This window comes from Canis lupus, chromosome 30 (assembly GCF_011100685.1).
Source record: "Canis lupus familiaris isolate Mischka breed German Shepherd chromosome 30, alternate assembly UU_Cfam_GSD_1.0, whole genome shotgun sequence".
In the NCBI taxonomy this organism is placed as follows: domain Eukaryota; kingdom Metazoa; phylum Chordata; class Mammalia; order Carnivora; family Canidae; genus Canis; species Canis lupus.
Window position 1 is genome coordinate 2,792,329 of NC_049251.1, and position 22,926 is coordinate 2,815,254.

General features: G+C 45.9%; 1 protein-coding gene, 1 long non-coding RNA gene and 1 other non-coding gene across 3 annotated transcripts; 1 reads left to right on the forward strand and 2 right to left on the reverse strand.

The window, feature by feature from the left end:
* Nucleotides 1-407: 407 nt before the first annotated feature.
* ACTC1 (actin alpha cardiac muscle 1) lies at nucleotides 408-5,507 on the reverse strand. The gene is made up of 7 exons (XM_038579968.1): nucleotides 5,356-5,507; nucleotides 4,790-4,940; nucleotides 3,349-3,673; nucleotides 2,549-2,710; nucleotides 2,211-2,402; nucleotides 1,239-1,420; nucleotides 408-740 (listed from the first exon to the last, which is right to left on the reverse strand). The coding sequence occupies exons 2-7, from the start codon at nucleotides 4,916-4,918 to the stop codon at nucleotides 597-599; spliced, it is 1,134 nt and encodes a 377-aa protein (XP_038435896.1). The 5' UTR covers nucleotides 4,919-4,940; nucleotides 5,356-5,507; the 3' UTR covers nucleotides 408-596.
* Nucleotides 5,508-10,440: 4,933 nt separating this feature from the next.
* On the reverse strand, nucleotides 10,441-13,213 carry LOC111093356. Its single transcript, XR_005381418.1, has 4 exons — nucleotides 13,008-13,213; nucleotides 12,016-12,105; nucleotides 10,919-11,229; nucleotides 10,441-10,599 (listed from the first exon to the last, which is right to left on the reverse strand). It is a non-coding gene; the product is annotated as an uncharacterized LOC111093356 (long non-coding RNA).
* LOC102153570 lies at nucleotides 10,708-14,963 on the forward strand. The gene is made up of 3 exons (XR_005381419.1): nucleotides 10,708-11,028; nucleotides 12,083-12,244; nucleotides 13,077-14,963. It is a non-coding gene; the product is annotated as a translation initiation factor IF-2-like (transcript).
* Nucleotides 14,964-22,926: the final 7,963 nt, after the last annotated feature.

Sequence of the window (22,926 nt, forward strand, 5' to 3'; positions counted from 1 at the left end):
CTAATATATATATATATATATATATATATATATATATATATATAGTTTCTACAAAGTTACAAAAAAAACTGGAATATGTGCTGAAACAATGTTCATTCTCATTCATAATAACTAATCTCAAAGAATCCTGAAATCCAATTTTGCATCTTTGTTTTTGTGGAGTGAATCTAATCTATCTACTTTTCAGATGTGAAAAATATTCATGATTCTATTCCAAAGTGTAAAACTGCTATTTAGTATTGTAACTCCTAAATAAATGGCACACCAATTCTTCTGATGAGCTTTGTGGTACTGTGATCTTACAGTGCTCATGGGGACAAAGCTGATGATACATGAATTCACAGACTGAAGTAAGCATACACTGGCCCCACCCTCCCATGACCACCAGGAAAAGAAAGAAGAGAGGCTTTTTTGGTAGGTTGCAAGTCCTGGTCTGGTTTATTTATAAAGCAATAAATATTAGAAGCACAAATAAATTGCACATGTGTAAACAAACTGTACAATGATTGATGAGAGATAAGGAAGGGTGGTTCGGGAGATTCCAAGAAGCAGAATACTGTCGTCCTGAATGTAAAGTAGACTAAGAGAGAAGCACCTTAGAAGCATTTGCGGTGGACGATGGACGGGCCTGCCTCATCATACTCTTGCTTGCTGATCCACATCTGCTGGAAGGTGGACAGGGAGGCCAGGATGGAGCCCCCAATCCAGACAGAGTACTTACGCTCAGGGGGAGCAATGATCTGCAGAAAGACAACAAAAGCTTCCAGTGAACTCTGACATTCCAGGCAACAGATCAAGCAACATGTTGGTGAGATTCACAGAACAAATCTTAGATGTTAATTCATTGTAATGTAAGATATTTCATCCTCAAAAGTATTATGGCTGAATCAAGTTTTATGCACTTTCCTCTGGTTCATTATATCCAGTATCAAAGACTACAAAATAGCATTGCTCCACTTTTCTGATCTAGAGTATAATGTGGCAACAAGCTAAATGTCTGGTGGAGGCTAGCCGAAAAGTTGGAGCCTTTTAAAATGTGTTTGAAGATGTAGGGTTTTTTTTTTTCTTCCAAGATCTATTATTATCCATTGCTTGAAAATATATTTAAAGTCTCCTATCTTGGGAAAAGTGCTAAAAAAGCTAAGAGGTAAAGTGTAGAGGAGACAGGAAACAAAGAATGAGTTCTGCTTGCAATACTGAGACCCGCCTTGGCTCTCCCACCCACAGGAGTTCTTTACCTTAATCTTCATGGTGCTGGGAGCCAGGGCAGTGATTTCCTTTTGCATGCGATCAGCAATACCAGGGTACATGGTGGTACCTCCGGATAGCACGTTGTTGGCATAAAGGTCCTTGCGGATGTCAATGTCACACTTCATGATGCTATTATAAGTTGTTTCATGGATGCCAGCAGATTCCATACCTAGAAATAAGTTTGAAAAAAAAATCACAGTGCACTCAGGCCAGGGGCCCAGGGTGGAGGGAAGAAGAAAGGATTCCTTTGTGTTGATAAACTGTCACCCATTTGTCTCTGAAACATATGTTCTTCTTTAAGATCTACTGCAAGGCGTTTGTGGAACAGGTGTCTCTAACAGTGCTGACAGTTAATCCCCAACTGCCAAGACACAAACAACTGTGCTCAGCACCTGCTGGGAATGAACACTTGAACACAAACATTAGACGTGCGAAGTTGGAAAGGGTGAGACGTGCATTAGAGTTAGATTAATGCAATTTTTATTTATGGACTAAGGTAAGATTCCGACAAGCTTCCTCTTAGAAATCATTCGGAGGCAGGATGTTTGGTAAGATGCAGGGGTCCAGTCATTCCTATGAGTATGATTACTGTTTCATTCAATGATGAGTAACTTCAGAGTAAGTCCGGCGACTGGTAATGTACTTACTGGAATAAGTCAGCCCTTCTGACTAATCATTCCTTTCCTACAGATACAGGTTATTCAATTACTACTCTGTCTCATCCTTTATTTTGACATGAAGTCAGTGTGTCATCTTTGTCGTATCACAGCGACAGAACAGTATGGCCCTCCCTTTACTGAGTCACCAGGATGTGAGGCTGAGCTGTGTGGGACCCTAAGCTATGACTTCTTTTAACTCAAGGGCTCCTTAATCCTTCTTGATGATAATAGATTTTGCTCTGGGCCACCCCTAGATTTCCAGGGAAAGGCTGTACCTCTGCCCCAGGCCCTACCACTCACCGATAAAGGAGGGCTGGAATAGTGTCTCAGGGCAGCGAAAGCGCTCGTTGCCAATAGTGATGACTTGGCCATCGGGCAGCTCATAGCTCTTCTCCAGGGAGGAGGAGGAGGCGGCTGTGGCCATTTCATTCTCAAAATCCAGGGCAACATAGCACAGCTTCTCTTTAATGTCACGGACAATTTCACGTTCAGCTATAGAAATAAAGGGTATCACAGTCAAACTCCGAAGAAGGAAGTCAACCGTGGGGAGTAGATAGCTTCTCTGGTTGTGGAAGAAGGCAGACACGTTGCTGTGGCAGATGACACACACACACACACACACACACACACACACTCACCAGTGGTGACAAAGGAATAGCCACGCTCAGTGAGGATCTTCATGAGGTAGTCAGTCAGATCCCGCCCGGCTAGATCCAGACGCATGATGGCATGGGGCAGGGCATAGCCCTCATAGATGGGAACGTTGTGAGTGACACCGTCCCCAGAATCCAGAACAATGCCTGTCAGGAAGAAACAGACAGGAGCAAAGTAAATCCCTGAGGACACCATCCCCTTAGCTGTGTCAAAGCCTACTTCCAATCTTGGCTAAAAGATACTAGCACTGGGCATGGATCCAGATCAAATTAGGTTTCTTACACACAAAGAATAAAAATGAGCACAACGAGGGCTAAATCTGAAGCCAGCAACAGCTCACCCTTTTCAATATTGTAGTAGAAAAATTTCCCCAGGACCCTTTCAAATGACCATCCCTTTCACCAGCCATTCGCTCAGTATGGGAACATCCAGGCGTGTTTTTCTTTCCTCCCATCTTACGTGCACGTGTTTTCTCTTTTTTGACTCAGACCCTGTAGGGACTGTCGGTTCTCCTTGAGGATGTTTGCCCAGGCGCTGTGTGGGCATGAACACATACCAGCGATGGCTGCGTCCCGGGTTTGTAACATCATGTGGAATCTTGGTATGTGACGTCACCTACTTTAGGGTGGGTAGGGATCTACCTCCTCGGGCTTTCAACACGTGGAGAGGTACGTGATCTGAAACTATTGGCACCTCCCTCTCTTCTCTGGGACACCCTCCCAGGGAGCGCGAGGGAAGCCGATTCATGGCAAGGTCAGTGACTGTGTCCATAGCCCAAACATACCGGTGGTACGGCCAGAAGCATACAGGGACAGCACCGCCTGGATGGCCACATACATGGCAGGGACATTGAAGGTCTCAAACATGATCTGGGTCATCTTCTCACGGTTGGCCTTAGGGTTGAGTGGGGCCTCGGTGAGCAGAGTTGGGTGCTCCTCAGGGGCCACACGGAGCTCGTTGTAGAAGGTGTGGTGCCAGATCTTCTCCATGTCATCCCAGTTGGTGATGATGCCGTGCTCGATGGGGTACTTGAGAGTCAGGATACCTCGCTTGCTCTGGGCCTCGTCACCTACATACGAGTCCTTCTGTCCCATTCCCACCATGACTCCCTGTAAGAAGAAAAAAGATGGGGAAATCAAGCTTCCAGCATTTTAGGAATATAACGGATGCCTTATAAATTTACACCTAACTGCCCAAGTCGAGGAACACCCTATAAATACCAGAAATAAAAAATACAATTTTACCCCGATTTAGAAATATCATTTAGAATCAGTCTAGTCCCTTCCCCCACCCACCCCCACACTCCCCAGGTACAATTCCATTCTTTTTTTTTTTCCAATTTTTTTTTAAATTCCATTCTTTAGACTATAACTGGGGCCGCTTCATCAAAGAAGTACAGCCTCACCTCATCTTAAAAATACATAATGCCTTCATTAAATTATTAAGTTCATCACCCATGTCAACTGAAATATAAATGACGACATTGTGGAATGACTGAATTAATGACACATTGTATTTCTCCCAAGAAAAGATTTTGTTCATCGCGTGAACATGAAAAGATGGGCTAATTTGCCATCACCGCTCTGCCCTGAAACACAGCCTGCCAGGCGCTGTCCTGCACTGCCCGTCAGTCACCAGTGCCCATGAATGCGACTCTCCTTCCTGGCAGCCTGTCTGGCAGGGCATGTGGCAAAGCCCAAGAGCATGGCACTTCTTTTAATAAACAAGGTGACATGTCACTGTCACGCCTGGCTCCTAAAAATGCAACAGCCAGGAAGCAGATGGATTGCATCCTTCCGGAGCCCCGTAAGCTGGCTGTGAACAAGGGTTGGGTGTGGGTCGGGTCCCTCTGGTTGAGAGCAGTTCTGTTGTGCCACGCCGGGAGCAGGCCTAGGGGACGAAGGCCAAGTCACGCACAGAAGTGTGTAAGGGGCCAAGGAGACCCTGGCAGCTAAGCACGCAGGTCAGGAGTGGAGGAGAGAAGCTGCCGCCGACCTTCCCCACGGGGAGGGGACCCTGGGAGCGCAGCGCCCCTGAGAGTTGGGGGACAGGTGTCCTGGGTGGTGTGCTGCTGGTGGGGGGGGCATGGCTTGTCTGCGCGCTTGTCCGCGCATCCGTCCTTTCCTCGTTTGCCCTGAGCAGGCCCTGGACCGGGCGTCAGGGGGCCCCCTCCTAGGCTGCCGGCCGGGCCACCCCAGGACCGCAGGCCGGGCAGCGGCGTCTACCTGGTGGCGCGGGCGGCCCACGATGGAGGGGAACACGGCCCGGGGCGCGTCATCCCCCGCGAAGCCGGCCTTCACCAGCCCGGAGCCGTTGTCGCACACCAGGGCGGTGGTCTCCTCGTCGTCGCACATCCCGGCTCAGCTGCGGCGGGCTCTGCAGGTGGACAGCGGGGCGGCGCGCGCTCAGCCCGGGCGGGGCGGGGAGGGGAGGGGTCCCCGGGCCCAGGGGGCAAGGAGCTGCCGCCACCCCTTAGCGAGCCCTCCCCAGCCCTTCCCCCGACCCGGAGCCCGCAGGCCCCAACCGCACCCCCTGCCCGGGCCCCAGCTGGAGGGACCCCGGCGACCGCGGGCGGGGGGGGGCGCACGGATCACCACCTGCGCGCCCCTCTACTGTGACCGCCCGCGGCCAAACAACTTAGGATCACACCGAGAAGTTTGGTTTTTTAAAAAAAAAAAAGTAGTGTCGCGGCAGGCTGGGGGTTTGGGGCCGGGGGGGGGGCGCCTCGGGCTGGGTGTCCTCGGGCTGGGGGGCCCGGGCTCCGCGGGGCGGGGGGCGAGCGCTGACTCACCGTCGGCGGGTCGGGCTCGGCTCGGCTGGGGCTGCAGGCGCTGGGTGCCGGGCGCGGGGCGCGCCGCTTTATAGGGCGCTGAGGACGGGGTCAGTTGCGGCGGCCGGGGGCAGGGGTGGGGGGCCTGCTCAGCCACCTTGCCTTATTTGGTCGCCCTCGCACCACTGAGGAGCGCCGAGGCCATTCATGGAGCCAAGGGCAGGGGAGAGGATGGGCCAGGGGGCTCCCGGACCATGTAAGGAAGGGGAGGGGGCAACCAGGGGGATGGCCAAATAGGGAGCTGGGGAGGGGCGGGCGGTGCAGGGTAGGGGGCAGGGGGAGACTAAGCGACGCCAGCTCCCCTCCTACCCCCCTTGGATGGAGGTGCACCCTGGCTGAGCTGTGGGCTCGCTCCTCGCAGCCCCGCCCGCCTAAGACAATAAGCCCTGTGCAAGCGGGAAGGCTTGGCCCCCTGCCCTCCGCTGAGGGGTCCTGACAGCTGGACCAGGGCAGCAGGGGAGCGACAGCAGCTTCTCATCTTCCACCACTGCGAGCTGCAGGAGAGCCCTGGCGGTCCTCGGGGACTCAAAGGGCACCACAGCAGCACATTTGGGTGGCCAGAAAGGGGGTCCCTGGGGCAGGTCACCCTGCTGGTCTAGTCTCCACCAGCTCAGGTTGCTGGGGCCTGTTCCTCTGGGTCCGAAAGCAGAGATGAACCGAGGCCACCTTGATCCCCAGCTCATGCATGGCTTAGGGTCTGACTAGGGACGAGGCTAAGAATTGGAGAGAGAGCCTGGCCAAGTGTTGCTGGAGAAGGAGCCAGGTTTACCCCACCATGGATATCAGGTAACTCTCCTCATGTTGCCAAGGTTTTGCTCCAACTCAGACTCCTGACTTCAGGCCAGAAAAGGATCCCCTGCTGCCAAAGTGAATGAAGGAACAAACGCCAAAAGTAGCTTGAGCACTTGCTGGTGGGTAGAGGAACAAACTGGGGGCAAAGGCCTTAATTCCAAGCAGAGACAAGACTGAAAGAGCAGATATTCTTGTCAAGAAGATAACAGCCACTTCAACCAACCAAACACATCACAGGACAGCAGAGTTAGAAACAGCAGAGTCTCGGCCTCCATTCACCACTCCCCCCACCCCCACCCCTGAACTACTGATTCAGAATTGGCAAGATGCCCATTTGATTCATATGTACATTAGAGCCTGTGAAGCCATGATAGAAATGATACCAGCTCCTTCATGGAAACAGATTTAGAAGGGTCTCGGGGCTTTGGAGAAGGGAGTGGAAACATGCCATGAACTGGGGAGGGAAGAAAGGAACAGAGAGACATAAGGACAGAGATTACTGATTTGCTCTGGGGTGTCCTGCATTCTCAGTTCTTGACTAGCACTTGGATTTTTAATGCTTGTGTTTTCCCTCCTGTTCACACCAGTTAAAAATAGAAAACTGGGCACAGGCACTCATCTCTAGAGTGGTCTTGGATTGATATGCTGAGGAGGTCAACTGATTAGATACTTGCCCAGACTGGGGAATGTTGGGCCCTCGCTCCCTGAGCTCCCCAACCATGTTTGGGTTGGTTTGGAGAAGAAACTATGGGGGCAGCTGGGTGATGGAGCCAGGTGAGGGGTCTGGCTGGGGTCACGCCCTGCCACACAATAGGCCTTTTACAAAGAAAATGCCCGTTGACAGGATGCGAAGGGCAGAGGGGTCTCAGCTCACACAGATGCAGAAGAACCATGGAAAAGGAGGAATGAGACTGGCATTACAGCCAGACAGCCCTGAGTTCAAATCCTGTTTCTATCGCTTACAAGTGCATGTGGTCTTGGGCAAGTCACTTCACTTTCCTGAGCCCATTTTCCCCTCTGAAAAAGGACACAGTAAGGGTAGCTTTTTTCTGGTAGGGGTTATTAATTATCAAAATAATGAGGGACCATCCACATAGAAGATACACAAAGAAGAATCCACATAGAAGATACAAAGCAAATAGTCACTGTTACAGTTCAGTAGTTCCAATACTCCTGGAGGCAGCAGTTGCAGTCTCTTTCAAAGAACTGGGTCAATTTCATTCATTTATTGATTCAGCAAATATTTGTGGGACAAGAGCTGTGCTGGTCATAGGAATAAAGCGATACGTAAAGCAGAACAGAGCAATTACAGAAAAGTCAGAGCCGCGTACGGCATGTGCTGGGATGAAAAAGGAGGGAATCGCTGGGATAGTCATGAAAAGAGGGATCCGAGGAGGCATCAGCGAAAGCCTTCCTGAAGAATATCCTTTTATTGTCTTTAAAGTAGAGCAGGGGCAGCCTCGGTGGCTCAGCAGTTTAGCGCTGCCTTCAGCCCAGGGTGTGATCCTGAAGACCCGGGATCGAGTCCCACGTCGGGCTCCCTGCATGGAGCCTGCTTCTCCCTCTGCCTGTGTCTCTGCCTCTCTCTCTCTCTCTTTCTCTCTCTGTGTCTCTCATGAATAAATAAATAAAATCTTTTTAAAAAAATAAAGTAGAGCAGGACTGAAATTCATGAACATTTGTGTGAAAGAAGGTTTCAACCTGGGGGTGGCAGGATGGCAGGCTTCCACATTCACTGCCAGAGGTGTGAAGGGAGCAGTCCTGGGAAGTCCAGTGTATCGCTGAGTGCTGAAGCTATCGGGGTGATTCCTCTGCAAATCCTTTCGGGGCTCAGGAGGCCAACTCCAGCGTCCCATCTTGGGACCAGCCTGCTCTGGTGGAGAGGGTAGGTCGATGGAGCGTAGATACCAGTTTCATAAGACAATCTAACCCCTTAAAATATTTTCAGAACAATTTCATTTCCTTCCCACTTAAAACAAAAGGTATTTTCTTTATTTTTTTTAAACAAAAGGTATTTTCATATGCATCATGTTTATGGTAGAAAAGAACACTTTTTTCCCCTTAAAGCTGTGTGATAGTTCAATATTTGTTCATTGTAATACTGCTCAATTTCTACATTTTAAAACTCTGACCCATATTTTATGTATCTTAAAATATAAGCCAATGGGAATGTAAGAGCCAGTGACTGGTTTTCCTTTGATACAGTTTTTGAGGGATCTGTTTATTTTTTTTTAAAGATTTTATTTATTTATTTATTAGAGAGAGAGAGAGAGAGAAAGAGAGTACGGTGAGTGGGAGGGGCGAAGGGAGAGAGAGAAGCAGATTCTCCACTGATCAGGGGGCCCGTTACAGGACTTGATCTCAGGACTCCAAGAACACGACCCTGACCAAAGGCAGATGTTCAACCACTGAGCCATCCAGGTGCCCCTAAGGGATCCATTTAATTTGAAAATTAGGATTGATTCTGTCACATTTACCCAAGTATGTAAAAATGAGGTATCCTCTGTGGTGCTGTCCAGATATTCCTTTCTTTAAATTTAAGAAAATCTTAAATTTAAATAGCTTGACATTTACCATGCTAACCATTTAAAATTGTGCAGTTCAGCAGTAATCAGTACACTCACATTGTTGTGTAAATAATATCCTGATTTCATTTTTTGATGCAAAGTTTGACTGAAGTGTTCAAAGCGAGCAATGGCTGCATCCTGCAGTTTGAGCAAGGCTGGTCTCTGTCCTCTGAGGCAGGGAACCAGTGGGCCTCCCTGGCTGGAGGTCGCAGAGCTGGGCCGCGGGAAGAGTGTGGGGTGGGATGCAGGCCCCCGACTGCGCCCCGGTCCGCCCGCCAGCCGCTGGCGGGGCGCCTCCTGGGGCCGCGAGCTAGACCCACCCGGTCCACCTCGGCAGATGGAATCTGCATCGGAAGTAAGTCCCCAGCGCCCTTCCCGGGTGATTCCTGGAGGGGGAGGCCGCGCCGCCTGCTGTGCCCTGCCCGCCCGCTGGCTGACCTTGAGCCTCGCAGCGGGTCGGCGACACGGGGCGGGGGGTGGGGTCCCGGGGCTCTCCAGGGCCCTCCAGGCCCCTCCGGGCAGGGACAGGCCGCGGGGAGCGGCGCAGGCGGGCCCAAGGCACAGACGCTGGGCCCTTCCCCTGCCCTTGCCTCGAGGGAAGCCTGTCGGGGCCACCATCTGCTGGGATCGGGGAGGGAGGGCCAGCCTGCTCCGCCCTGGGGATTAGCAGTCACTCGTGTCAGCTGTTCCCCATCGGAGGTGTCGCAGTATTTGCAGAGAAGCCAGAAACACACGGAGCCGCACGTAACTCCTCCCGGACCTGGCCCGGCCTGCGTGGGGCTCAGCAGGGCGGGCCAGGCCCTTGGTAGCCCAGACCGGGGGGCGGGGGGGGGGGCAGCTGGCAGAGACGCTTCTGTTCTCCTTCCCCCTGCACGTTTGTCCACTCCCACCGCCCTCTGGCTGGAGCTGGTTTGGGTTTTCGGTAAAAGAAGAAAGTGACGTGACTGCCGGGATGGGATGCGGCCCCACACATCCTGGGGCCCGGAACTCGACACCGACGCGCCTCGTCCGTGCCTGGTGCTGCCCCCGTTTCACACGCACCCGCCCCAGAGATTAACCCAGGGGGCGGGCATTTCAACTCCAAATGGCTTCGGCTCTGGGCCCACTCTGGCACCAGCTGCCTCCTGACATGATAGGACCAACGGTGGTGAACCGTTTAATGAGGTTTTGAAAAGGAGGACAAAGCAAGGAGCAGGAGCGGAGAGGGAAAGCAGGAGGTAAAAGGAGGATTCTTCTGGATCCTGGAGTCACATGGCCTAACCATCTATAAGCTGCATTTTCACTCTCTTTCATCCTGATGTAAGTCCAGGAAATCACAAAGGATTTCTAATGGCCTTTTAAAAAATTCCTTAAAAGGACTTCGCCCTCCAAGGATGAAATGCTGATGCTCACAGGTTTCTGCTTGGAAGGTGTTCCTCTTAGCTCAGATTTGGCTTGCTCCCCACACCGCCAATAACCCTATTTATGGAGTTTCAGTTTTCGAGCATTACCTGGAGTAAGCCTGCTTTTCCTGGAGCCCAGATGTGGCATTGCCCAAGCTCAGTCTGGCCACGTTTCGTGCTCACACAGGTGCCAGACTATGTAGGCGAGATCCAGGAGCTCAGACAGCCAGCTACTTTCACCCCCTGCCTACTGTGCAGCCCAGCTCCTCCCCAGAAAAGGTGGGGCACACATCTGACACATGGGAATAGTAGTAGGAACACTAACCACTGGCATTTATTGAGCACTTACTAGGGGCCATATGCTGCTTTGAGACTTTATATGGGTGCGTGGTCCAGGTGGCGCTTTCTAGGTGACCGCCAGCTGCAGCGTCTGCAGAACTGCTCTTCCATGTGATGTCACCAGCCTACAAAGAGAGGCCACGTGAGAAGAACCCCATCTCTGTCACAAACGAAGGTACTGCTGCCTCTATTGCAAAAATGTCACTGGTGTTCGTCGAAGGACGTAGACTTCTTTATGAACCTCTTAGTAAAACTTCCTTGCTGGCTCTAGCACCAAGAACAGTAGCACTGCCCTCAAGTAACCGGTCTGTGTTGGATCCTATAGATCCTGAATCTAGTGACTCACCAGGTTTTTCTTTGGTAGGGGCTAAGAAAAACCCTACAAAACCACCCACGTGGCCCATGTTAACATCATTACAAGCCATTATGATCCCTTGTACATACCCAGCTCAACTTTTCATTTTTCCTTTGTCTTCCATTTTTAGCTTTTGTTTCTCTTTGTAAGCTGCTGTGAATCTTTCGTGGGGCAAAACAAAGGATGGATGAACAAACAGGTAAGATTGAACTCTGCCAGATAGTGAAGATAATATTTGAAATTATAATTAGAGTGATCACTGCACATGTAGCCAAGAGTCCCAGGTGACTTGCATAGGTCTGTAGGTTTCTTTCATCCAGGTGTGAGCACCCCATATTGTTTTAATTTTCTTCTTAACATCATGATAGGTATTACTGGAAATACAGACTCTATTTCCCCCCTGCAAAAATAATACGTGTTTATTGTGGTAAACTAGAAAACATTGACCAGAAAGTACAAAGAAAATGATGCATCTGGTTGAGTTTTCTAAGCCCTATAATTTTAACCTCCTTAAAATAAAACTTAAATGTGATATAAAATTCACGAGGCCTTGGCTTCCGTATCTACTTAACAGCCGCTAGACTGAGGAAAGCTGGTCTCCTATTCTGGTAGTTTGCAAGAATGTCCACTTGTTCTTCAAAGAGAGACATGCAATGCAAGGAATTTACATTTAAAGCATTTCTTGATTTTACAGTTGTGACCTAAATTATCCCTAGTCAACAGCTGGAACCAAAGAACACCAAAGGAGCAGGGTCTGCCCTTGAAACTACACCATCCACATCTCACTTAAAAATTTTAGAGGGCAGGTGGTAGTTTCCAACTCAGCTGTTGAACTCTCTCAGAATTGCTGTCTAAAAACAGAGATCTATTGCTAACATAAAACTAAACCATATAAATACATTGCCAAATGCTTTGTCTTTATGTGGGGAGTTGGGAGCAGTTCTTTTGGACATGTTTATAGTGATTGTATGATCAGTATTTCCGAGTTCCTCTTGGTTAGGACCACAGATAACCAATTTGCCTCTTCCCCCCATTCCCCCCCACGGTCTCTAATTTAATTTCATAAATTAGAAAAGTAATAAAGATAAAGGCTTTGCCTAAAGCCAGTGATCTGTATTAACTCGGGGAGGGAAACAGATCGTGCCTCCAAAATGAAAACAACTGAAAAGCCATCTCAAGTCCTTACACAGAGTGTGAACGCTGGCACTCGTACAAGTAACTAGCACTGGGACTGGGTGCTTCTGGCATTTCAGAGAGAAGAACCGGCCTTCAGTCGCTGAAAAGGGAAAAGAATCAGCCGTTAAACCATGATGTGGCTTTGAAAAATGATCAGAAAAATCTTGGGTATGACCCGAAGGATGTAACAGAGTATTACATCACCAAAGAAGTACCTGCAAGAACTGGAGAGACCTCAGGTGAGAACATTCCTTATGGATGAACAAGAAAGGTGTCCTCTGTTCAGTTAAATTCTGTTGGACTATGCAGTTTTCTGGGGAGAGACTCTAGCTGCTGTTTAATATTATAGCTCAGTATATCTGTCACAAAATGTTCAAGCTGGGTCCGTCTCCCTACCAGTGGATATAGCCATCTTCTTTCTGGGCCCAGTGTCCAGTGAGAAAAGGGTCCAGAGGTCTTCTCCTGTGGTGCAGAAAGGGACCCCTGAAACCCTAAGCCAAGCTGATCCTTTAGACTGGTGCACTGGGTCCATTTGTGGTGTCCACCCAAGGATCGTATCCTTATGCTGCTGGCTCACAGTGGTGGTGGGATGAGGAGAGTGACTTGCAACCCCTTTACCCCCTTCCCATGAAACCCCACAGTGTTAAAGCAGAAGCACATACACACACATATATATATACCGTTGCAAGGGCTGACACTTTGCTTCCACAGTGGGTAGTAGAAAACCTTGGGTAAACGGTGCTCATTTTGTCCAACTCAGGGATGTAGGCCCCAAAATGGCAGTAGGAAAGTCAAAACTGATCCCAGGAGGCAGAAAGTTTTGTTTATTAGAAGAGCTCTAGTGTTCTAGAAGTGCTCCTACTGCAGGCTTAAATAGCAAACCCTAAACTATGGTTCTGTAACTTACAGCTTTAGGTAGTCAGATTTTCCTTTGATCTGAAAGCTGACCGTTATCCTGACTACCTATGGAAAGTTAAATGTTAGGCTTGCCTATGTTCTCACCTGGAACATATTTGTGTGAATCTGAGAGAATCAGTCATGAGTAAAAGATTTATTGCTTCTGTTTTCTAGGTTTCACAGAGATGTCACCTGGATAGGTGAAATACACCTTTCCAAAGCATCTGACTCCGTCACCATCGTGACAGGGTTTCGAAACCTCAGAGTCAGTGTTGGGCAGCAGCTAGAATGAGCAGATGCTCTGTGTTTCTTCAGATATCTGTGGGTGGAGAAGCTCCAGGTAACATTTTGTGATGTCACCACACGGAGACTGTGATGCAAATGAATACACATTTTCCCCCAAAATGGGACGTGCTAGAAAAACATCGTACCTGATTATTGGAGCTGGTATAATTTCCAGTAGAACATCTTTTGCCCTCTTTGTCTCTCTGAATAGTATTTTCAATTCTCAGCATCAACCAAAAAAACATCCTGTTCTCAGTAACTGGCTATGAACGAAGGGTTTTAAATAGTTTCCCTGGGAAATTCAGGCTTGCTTTCACCTATGTGGAAACTTAAACATGCCTTTATAATGCTCATGTTGCCAGTCACTTAGCAAAATTTTTCAGGTGAATTCACTCATTGATTTGAAAAAGCATTATTTTTAGCTAAATAGAATCAAAATTATGGTGTTTGTTGTACAAATGTAGCTATGAACAGGAGGAAAAACTCCAATTTTGTAGCTGAATGGGGTTCCCTTGAAATCAAGATGTGGCATATTCAATCTGCTCAATCAGTATTTATTACGTGCCTTCTCTTTGTGAGGCATTGTACCAGGTGGAGCAAGGGATTCTACGATGAGCGGACGATGCCTCCACACCGTGGAATGTGTACACTATGTTAGGCGGTGCATAAACCACACCTTCCACCACAAAGATCTGTGTTAAGCATAAAAAGGTATTCAGCTAAGGGAGGGGGGTTGGAAAGAGGGAGAGAGTCCTTGTCGTGGCGCCTGGGCAAGGCTCCATGGATTTTGAGCTGAGCCGCTATGGACTAATCAACAGTTCCCTCTTACCCCACACCAACCTGGCATAATTTTGCAAATGAGTTTCAGAGGCAGACTGGGCTACTGAAGGATGGTATTTGAAGATTTAAAAAATGTTTTTAAGGGTTTTTATTTATTTATTCATGAGAGACACACAGAGAGAGGCAGAGACACAGGCAGAGGGAGAAGCAGGCTCCATGCAGGGAGCCCGATGAGAGACTTGATCCCAGGACCCCGGGATCACGCCCCCGGCCGAAGGCAGACGCTCAACCACTGAGCCTCCCAGGGGCCCCAGGGACTTGAAGATTTAAAAAACAACAACAAAACTGGAGCTTTAGTATAAAACTGGCAAGCTTTAGTCTATTATGCTATTATTTGTGAAATTAGTTTCTTTACTAACCATTGTTTAAAAAGTGAAGGCCATGGATGAAGATACGTTGTCCTCTCTTGGAATAACTCCAGTGTGTCCGACAGGCACCCCCTGAATGCCCACCACACCCCCCATGCTGTACTTCTGAGAAGGTTCCATGTAAAGTTGGAAATAAGCCCACTACCGAAGGCGCAACTGAAATCGCCTTTTCAAGTGAAAAGCATGTGTGCTTGTGCTGGAAAGGGCCGCCGCATCTTACTCCTCAGGAACAGAAAGCGGGAGCAGACCTGGAGAGAGAGCTCTTACCCGCTTACCCCACGTCATCTCCTGTGACCGATTGTAAAACTCTTCCAGTTTGAAACTGAGAAATTTTAAGTTTGCTTGTACAGGAAAAACGTCGACTGCCGAAGTCTGTTGCTAAAGATCTCTGCAAACGCACCAGAACTGTTAACGGAGGGGAGGGTGCTGAAGGGCAAGCGAGCAAGGGACCTGTCACACTTCTATTCTGTATTTGTGTGCTGTTTAATATTATTCCCAAAATGTGTATTACTTTTTATAAATGTCAGAAAGGAGGAAACCAATATAATTTCACATCCTGTTGCTTAAAGCCTGGCACGTTTTTGTCTTGCTTACCTTCCGGGGGTCTCTACCTAATAACCTCTGCATACTTGAAGAAAGACATTGCATCACCAATAGATGTTTAGGATCTTTTCCACCAGTGGTGCTGGGTTTGTTGTTGTTGTTGTTGTTGTTTAAGATTTTATTTATTTATTTATTTGAGAAAGAGCGAGCATGTGTGAATTTGTGGGAGGAGAAGCAGGAGAGGGACAAGCAGACCCCTCCCTGAGTGTGGAGCCAGATGCCGGGGCTCAATGTGGGGCTCCACGTGGGGCTCGTCCTGTGGTTGTATCCCAGGATCCTGAGATCAGGATGCTTAGCCCACTGAGCCACCCCAGCACCCCCGCAGTGGTGCTGTTTTTAGAACTGTCATCATATTTGGTCAATCATCTAACTCTGCTTCAAGATATCTATATGCAATAACATGTCTCTTAGCCAGATGGGTTAGGTATTGGGTTTCTGACACAGTGGAAAACAACCATCGTTTAGAGAATTAAACTCATCTAAATACACCCACACAAAACGACAGAGAAGATAATTTCATTTCCTTTGATGCTTCATAAGCCATTTACAGAATATTCTCATTCTGAACACAAATTCTTGTTACCCACATGCACATCTCTTTGTCAGACATAGAATATTGACAGATGCAGAATACTGAGCTAAACTAAAATGATCACATCTTGAAAAGTCGCTTACATGAGTTAACTGTCCATGTCAGCATCCCTGTTTTAGCTCTGCATTTCTCTAGAAAACCGAGTAAGTTCGGACCTCTGGTGCTAGCCAAGGTGGAGCACCCTGCTGCCTCCACATGCTCCCTATTACAACCGTGGCCATGATATATCAAACATAAGATGACTCAAAGGAGGAAAGAAGAAGGTCACCTGCCTGGGGACTTTGGGACTTGAGAAATAAAATGGTGATGAATCTAGATTTCCTCCTGCCTCCCATATATCCCAGGCTGGGTGCTCTAGTAGCCTGCATCCTGGAACTGCCAAGAGACATGCATACACTAAGCTACAAGAAAAACCTATTCTTTCTAGTCAAAGAACCAACGAAGGAGTAGCCCTGCCGTGGGAGCCTTGTTAGCAACCTGCCCTACTTTGGCCAAATATGAATGCATTCATGAGAAAACTGCATCTCTCTCTCCCTAGTTTCAGCCCAGTTCTGCCTACTTGTATTGGTGGGACCAATCTCCCGTTTCCTGTCAGTTGGAAGCAGGCAGTGCTCCTCATCTCCCAGATGTGTCAGCAGAGTGGTATGAAGGTTCCTTGTGGTGGAACTCTTCTGTATTTTGGTGGCCACAGGAATCTGTGTAGGTGATAAAATCGCCTGGCACTGAATAGACACACAAACATATACATGAGTGCCTGTAACAAAACCTGATGGTATCTGAATGTGGTTGACGGATTATATCAAGGTCAATTGGCCAGTTGTGATATTGTACTATAGCTACACAAATTGCTATCATTGGGGGAAAACCGGGTAAAAGTCTATGGGATCTCTGGATTATTTTGTACAATTGCATGTGAATCTACAATTATCTCAAAATATAAATGTATTAAAAATGAACTATACATTGTGCAAAAAATTAATTTCTTTGAGTTTCCCAGTCAGTTTGATTCTGAATGAATTAGTTCTTAAATCCAGGTGATCATAGTCAATGAAATTTAAATAGTTACACTAAATATATCACATTCCCTATATTTATAGCAGGAGTACTGGCTGGCCCAGTATAGGTCTGGCATGTGGAGTTAGGTGCCGTTGGAGCTGAAGAGGTGCCCATATCCATGGGCATGTCTGATGAATCAGGTGCTGATGACAGTGGCAAACCGCAGGGTGACGAAAGAGCCCCAGAAGGAGAAGTGATATCTACTTAAGGTGGAATCTGGCAGGGCAAACTCAGCAACAGGACCTGAAGATTGGAGAGGAGGGATGCTTCTGATTAATAGCATGGTAGCTGCTTACGACATCCCAGACTGGGGATCCCTGGGTGGCGCAGCGGTTTGGCGCCTGCCTTTGGCCCAGGGTGCGATTCTGGAGACCCGGGATCGAGTCCCACATCAGGCTCCCGGTGCGGAGCCTGCTTCTCCCTCTGCCTGTGTCTCTGCCTCTCTCTCTCTCTGTGTGTGTGTGTGTGTGTGTGTGTGACTATCATAAATAAATAAAAATTAAAAAAAAAAAAAAAACGACATCCCAGACTGAACTATCCCAGGAGCAGGTGAACATTTTGAACCAAAAGGCGTATTTTGTAAACAAAGAGAGCTATCTCACAACATTCGGGACCTAAAGGCCTCAGCTGGGAGCACATGGTAACAGAACAGAATTTAAAGGATGGAAAGTTAGCTTCCTGCTCTGGTCCAGATCCACAGCTGAACAGTGACTGATGCCTAGCCTGAGATGCAGCACCAGAAGATGGCTATGAGGCCTGGATGTTGGCAGCCAGGAGCAAGTGGCCACGGCAATGCAAATGATGGCCAGAGTGGATGGGGCATGGCCATGGCCAGAGTAGTACCATCTATACTTCACCCTGAGTGACTGTGAGACACCCCCCAGGGACTTCTGGAAATGCAAAAGAGTTGGCAACATCAAAAAGGCAGGAGTGTGTGAAAGCAGGGAAGGGGCAGTTTACTCAGTTATACAGATAGGGGTTACCAAGCAAACAAAACTCTCAAGCAAACAAACAAAACGTTCTCAACCTTGGCCGCACATGGGGCTGGGTCAAGGAGAGACAGAGCTGGAGTATGAGGTCTGCCAAGAAAGAGGGGCCCTGGGAAACAGTCGAGGCGTTCAGCTGAGACCCACAATAATCTCCACCTTAGGGGTTAAGACAGATGGACAGTCAACAAACTTTGAGTCAGCTCAATCCCAGGATAGTTTAGAGCAATTGGCCTCACCCTGTCTTCCAAAATCAAAAGTAAGTACCCTCTGGAAGAATATAATATCCTACAGAACTTTAAGTTATCTCTACAGTTTTTCATACACCATGTCTGGTACATTAAAAAAATATGTATATATATATAAAGGATTACTTGGCAAAACTACATGATTGAAAACCCACAAGAAAAAAATGGACAATGGAGGAAACTGTCAAAAGATCTGGATACTGAACTTATCTGACATACATGTTATATATGTACTAAAAACTGAGCAATATGCTCAAGAAAGTAAATGGCAAAATAGAAAATTTCATCAAAGAATTAGAGTCTGCTAAAAAAAATCACATGAAATTCTAAAACTAAACATAACAAATTAGTAACTCAATAGATGACTTTAAGAGCAGATTGACACAGTTGAAGAGAGGATTAGTGAGTTTTAGGGTCGGTCAGGAGAATATATTCAGATTAAAGCAAAGAGTACGAAAGAATACATGGCTGATTTAACATTTAAAATTCAGTTCAAATAGAATTTAGCAGAATGATCATATGATCCATCCAATATGTGGAAAACACTTTGGATAGAAGTTAACGCCTATTCGTAATAAAAACTCTTAGCAAGCTAGAAATAGAAAGAAAATCCTTGATCTAATAAAGAGTATCTACAATAAATCTACAGTAACATAATATTTTATCTCTCTTGTTCCCTGAGATTATGAATAAGGGACAGATGTCTGCTATTATCACTTCTATTTTACATTATACCAGTGCTCCTCAACAGTGCAGTAAGGTAAGAAATATAAGCAAATGGTATAAGCATTGGAAAGGAAGAAACAAAGCTGTCATTAATTGTGAGTGTAAAAAATACAAAAGGATTTATAGTCAAATTATTTAATTTAGTAAGTCAATATAACAAAGTGAATTAAGGGACAAATGCAAAAGTTAACTTTATCTCTACATGCTCACAATACACAAGTAAAAAGATAACGTTTGAAATACATCATTTAAAATAGCATCAGAGGGGGGCACCTGGGTGGCTCAGTGGTTGAGTGTCTGCCTTTGGCTCAGGTCATGATCCCAGGGTCCTGGGATCGGGTCCCACGTCGGGGTCCCCACAGGGAGCCTGCTTCTCCCTTTGCCTGTGTCTCTGCTCTCTCTGTGTCTCTCAAAAATAAATACTTTTTTTAAAATCTTAAAAAAAATAAAATAGCATCAGAAAACATCTGTACTAGGATTAAATCCAATAAAGATATATAAGATCGCTATAGATGAAACTACAAAATATTAGTGCAATAAGTTAAAGAAGACCTAAATAAATGGAGAGATACGTCATATTTATGAGTCAGGATTCAACATTATACTGTCAATTCAATGTAAATTGATTTTTAGATTCGATGCAATCTTATCAAATTATTAGGAGTGTGTGTGTGTGTGTGTGTGTGTGTGTAAATGCTCATTCTAAAATTATATAGGAATGGAAAGGGCCAAGTTGCCTAAGATCACCTTTAAGAACAACAAAGCTGAAGGACTTACACGACTGGATAGCAACAGTTATGATAAAGTCATTATAAAAGAGTGCCGTATTTATGCAAATTTAGACAAATAGTTCAGAAATTGACCACACACAAATGTGGCATTTTGACAAATGCCAACTGGAGCAATACTGAGAAAGTGACGATCTTTTTAATAAATGGTGCTGGATCAGTCAGGTAACCATAATGAAGAAAACAATAAATATTGACCCCCATCTCACACCATACACAAAATTCAATTCTAAGCAAATGTAGCTTTTAATGGATGAATTTAAAGAATTAAGTTCTTAGAATATAAAATAGGATAATATATCGATTACTTTGGTATTGGCAAATATTTCTTTCTTCCTTAAGATTTTTTTGTTTATTTTTTTGAGAGAGAGGGAGAAAGCAAAGAGACAGTACATGAGTGAGAGGGAGGGGCAACAGAAGGAGGCAGAAGCAGATTTCCTGGTGAGCAGGGAGCCTGATCCAGGACCCTGGGCTCATGACCTGAGATGAAGGCAGAAGCTTAATTGACTGAGCCCACCCAGGTGCCCCTAAGCAAAGATTTTTTTAAATTTTTTATTTAAATTCAATTTCCCAACATACAGTATAACTAACTCAGTGTAGGCAAAGATTTCTCAAACAAAAACACTAACTATAAAGAAATAACAAGAACTTCACTTCAACAAAGAATCTATTGGGGGAGAAAATATTTGCAATACCTACATCCCACAAAGGGCTTAGATTCATTCAGGCGATACAAAGAATTCCTATAAATCAAGAAAACGATAGACAAGCCAGTATAAAAATGCACAGGAGACTTAGAGAGACACTATGCAAAAGAGGGCATCCAAGCGGCCAATCAACATTTGGAAGTGCACTCAGTCTCCATAGTAATAGGGAAATGCAAATAAAAATTAAAATGAGCTGGGGGGCCTGGGTGGCACAGTCCATTAACCCTCTGACTCTTGGGTTTGGCTCAGGTCACCATCTCAGGATCTTGAGATCAGCCCCACGTGGGGCTTCTTGCTCAGCAGGAAGTGTGCTTGAGAGTCTCTGCCCCTCTCCGCCACACTCTCTTACTCTTTAAAATAAATAAAAATAAATCTTAAAAAAATAAAAATTAAATTCAAATGAGCTGCCATCACAGAGCAGTAGAATGCCTAAAATATAAGACTGACAATACCAAATAGGGTGAAGGAAGTGTCCTGACATCACATTTGCCTCACTATCCCTTGTTCTCTATCCCTTGATGTCAGGATTTCACCTCTTTAGCCAGTAGCCTTCCCAATTTAATCTCCAAGACTATCTCTTTCTTTCTCCCTCTTTCTCTCTCTCTGCTCAGAATATCATCTCTAATCTTTCCTGTCAAATCATGTTTCTCCTTTTTTTCCTAATCTCAGTCGCCATTCCCTTTTAAAAGCATTTTCCAAGCCAGTGCCAAGCCAACTGGACTTCCAAAGCAACAAGAAAGTCCTTTCTGTGCCTTCGTCCCCAGCCAGTTCCTGCTTTCCCCAGCTCCCATCTTCTGAGTAGATGCGGGTTGCTTGTTCTCTATGCTGCAAATGATAAACACATGGGCTTCCCTCAGGTGTCTTTAAAGTCCTCTTTGTATTTACCCTTTCTCTACTTCTGAAATGGAGCCTTCCAAAGGCTGGGAACCGTAGTGTGTATCTCCCCTATAGCCTATTAGTGAGTGACCATTTTGATTGAATAAAGCTAAAAAATAAAAAAGTGAAATGTTTTTAAGAACTTTGTTTTATCCATTTTAAAAAGGAGCAATTATTATATATTCCAGATCTTGATTATTAAGAGTGCTTGTGTGCAGAAAGACCAAACAAACTACAACAAAACCATAAGAATTTGGCCTTGAAAAACAAAGGTTTATGTATTTTCCGAGCAATGAACTGAGGAAGAATTCTTACCCTGTGATGAATTCTGATGTCACATTGAAAAAAAATTAAGGTACATGTAAGCTGGGGAAGGGGAAAAAAAAAGATACATAACTTCTGCCACGGGCTTAGGATGCTTACGTATAACAAGGGTCAATACAATGGAAAATAACGCAACCTTGGCCAAAAAAGGAGGGAAAAGTGGGGAGTGTATCTTAGACCTATGCTGGACGTGTCACTCAGGCCTGCCTTCATAGTCAGGTCCAGATCCCTAGCCTGTGCTGATTTATGGATTTTTTTTTCTAGTAGAAAGTAGGATATGAGTCTCACCTCCAAAGTGAATTTGAGATACTTGATTTAGAAAATTACATGGAAACAGAGATAAAGGGCAACCCACTCACAACCAAACTTCTTTTCATTAAAAAGTATCAAAGTATCAGCAAGCCTTCAAAACTGGTATCTCGTATTTCATATAAATGAAAAGAAAGTCAGATGATACAGGGCCAGGAAAATAAACAGCATGTTTATAATTAGAAGCTCTTTCCAAAGATCTGGTCACGTCTGTGTGTGATAGGATAGAGTACGAGCATTTCATGAGGCACCAGAAGGTAAAAATAAATAAATAAATAAATAAATAAATAAATAAATAAATAAATAAATAAATAAATAAATAAATAAAATCCTCTCTTCAAGGAAAAAGCCCGGCATGATTCGGACACCCTGGTACCCAGCTGTGCTGCCCCAGGTCCTGGAGTGTCCTGGAGTGGCAGGGAGGGTCTCTGGATATTTGTTTTGCTCCCTTCTCCTCAGATCTGTTCAGCTAATTAGAGACTCCTTTGAGATTATCAAGATATTTGTTTTTCCCTCCACCCCAGTAAGGGTAAGCTTATTGTATTATTAATGCACATTATTTGGTTACTTAAATTAGGTTTTCTGCAATTTGATCATCTAAAGCAAAGATTTAAATTGGAACCAAAGTCGGTTGATCCTTTCGGCTGGCTTGAGCTGGTGACATGATGAAAGAAGGGGCACTGGTGCCATTGCTATTTCTCAATGTCTAGTTTTAGAACAAAGAGACAGAAGAATGCAAACTGGCACAGGGGAGGCATGCTTAGAAGACTACTGAGGAATCTGACAGTGGAGAGAATATTTATTAAGAGGAAAAACATGTATTATTTTTATCAAGTGTCTTTACGCAGGTGACTGTTGCCTGTCCTGTCTCCACAGCAAGAACTCTGCAATGGAAAGACTACATCTCCTAAGACTGATTTGAAAAAGTGTAAGACAATCTCCCAGGACTTTGTCCAGACAATTTGTGTTGAATAGAGAAAGAGGTTACTATAAGCAAGAGTGGTCAGGGAATGCTTCCTAGAAGAGGTAGTTTTGGTCTTAAGGTCTGAGTAGAGTGCACCAGGCGGACAGGAAAGAGAATGGCATTCCAAACAAGAGGCATGGAAAAAGCAAAGCCACAGAATTGTGAAAGGTCAAGATGCTTTCAATGGGAACTAATGAAAACGGCCTGGCTGGAGCAGAGACATTCAGGGATATAGTTTATTAAATACATTTAACAATTTGATCCAAAAGAGAGAGATGCCTTCCAACGGTACGCTTCTTTATCAGAAACTTGTTTTTCAACTAAAGATAATAATAATGTCAAAAGCATAAGG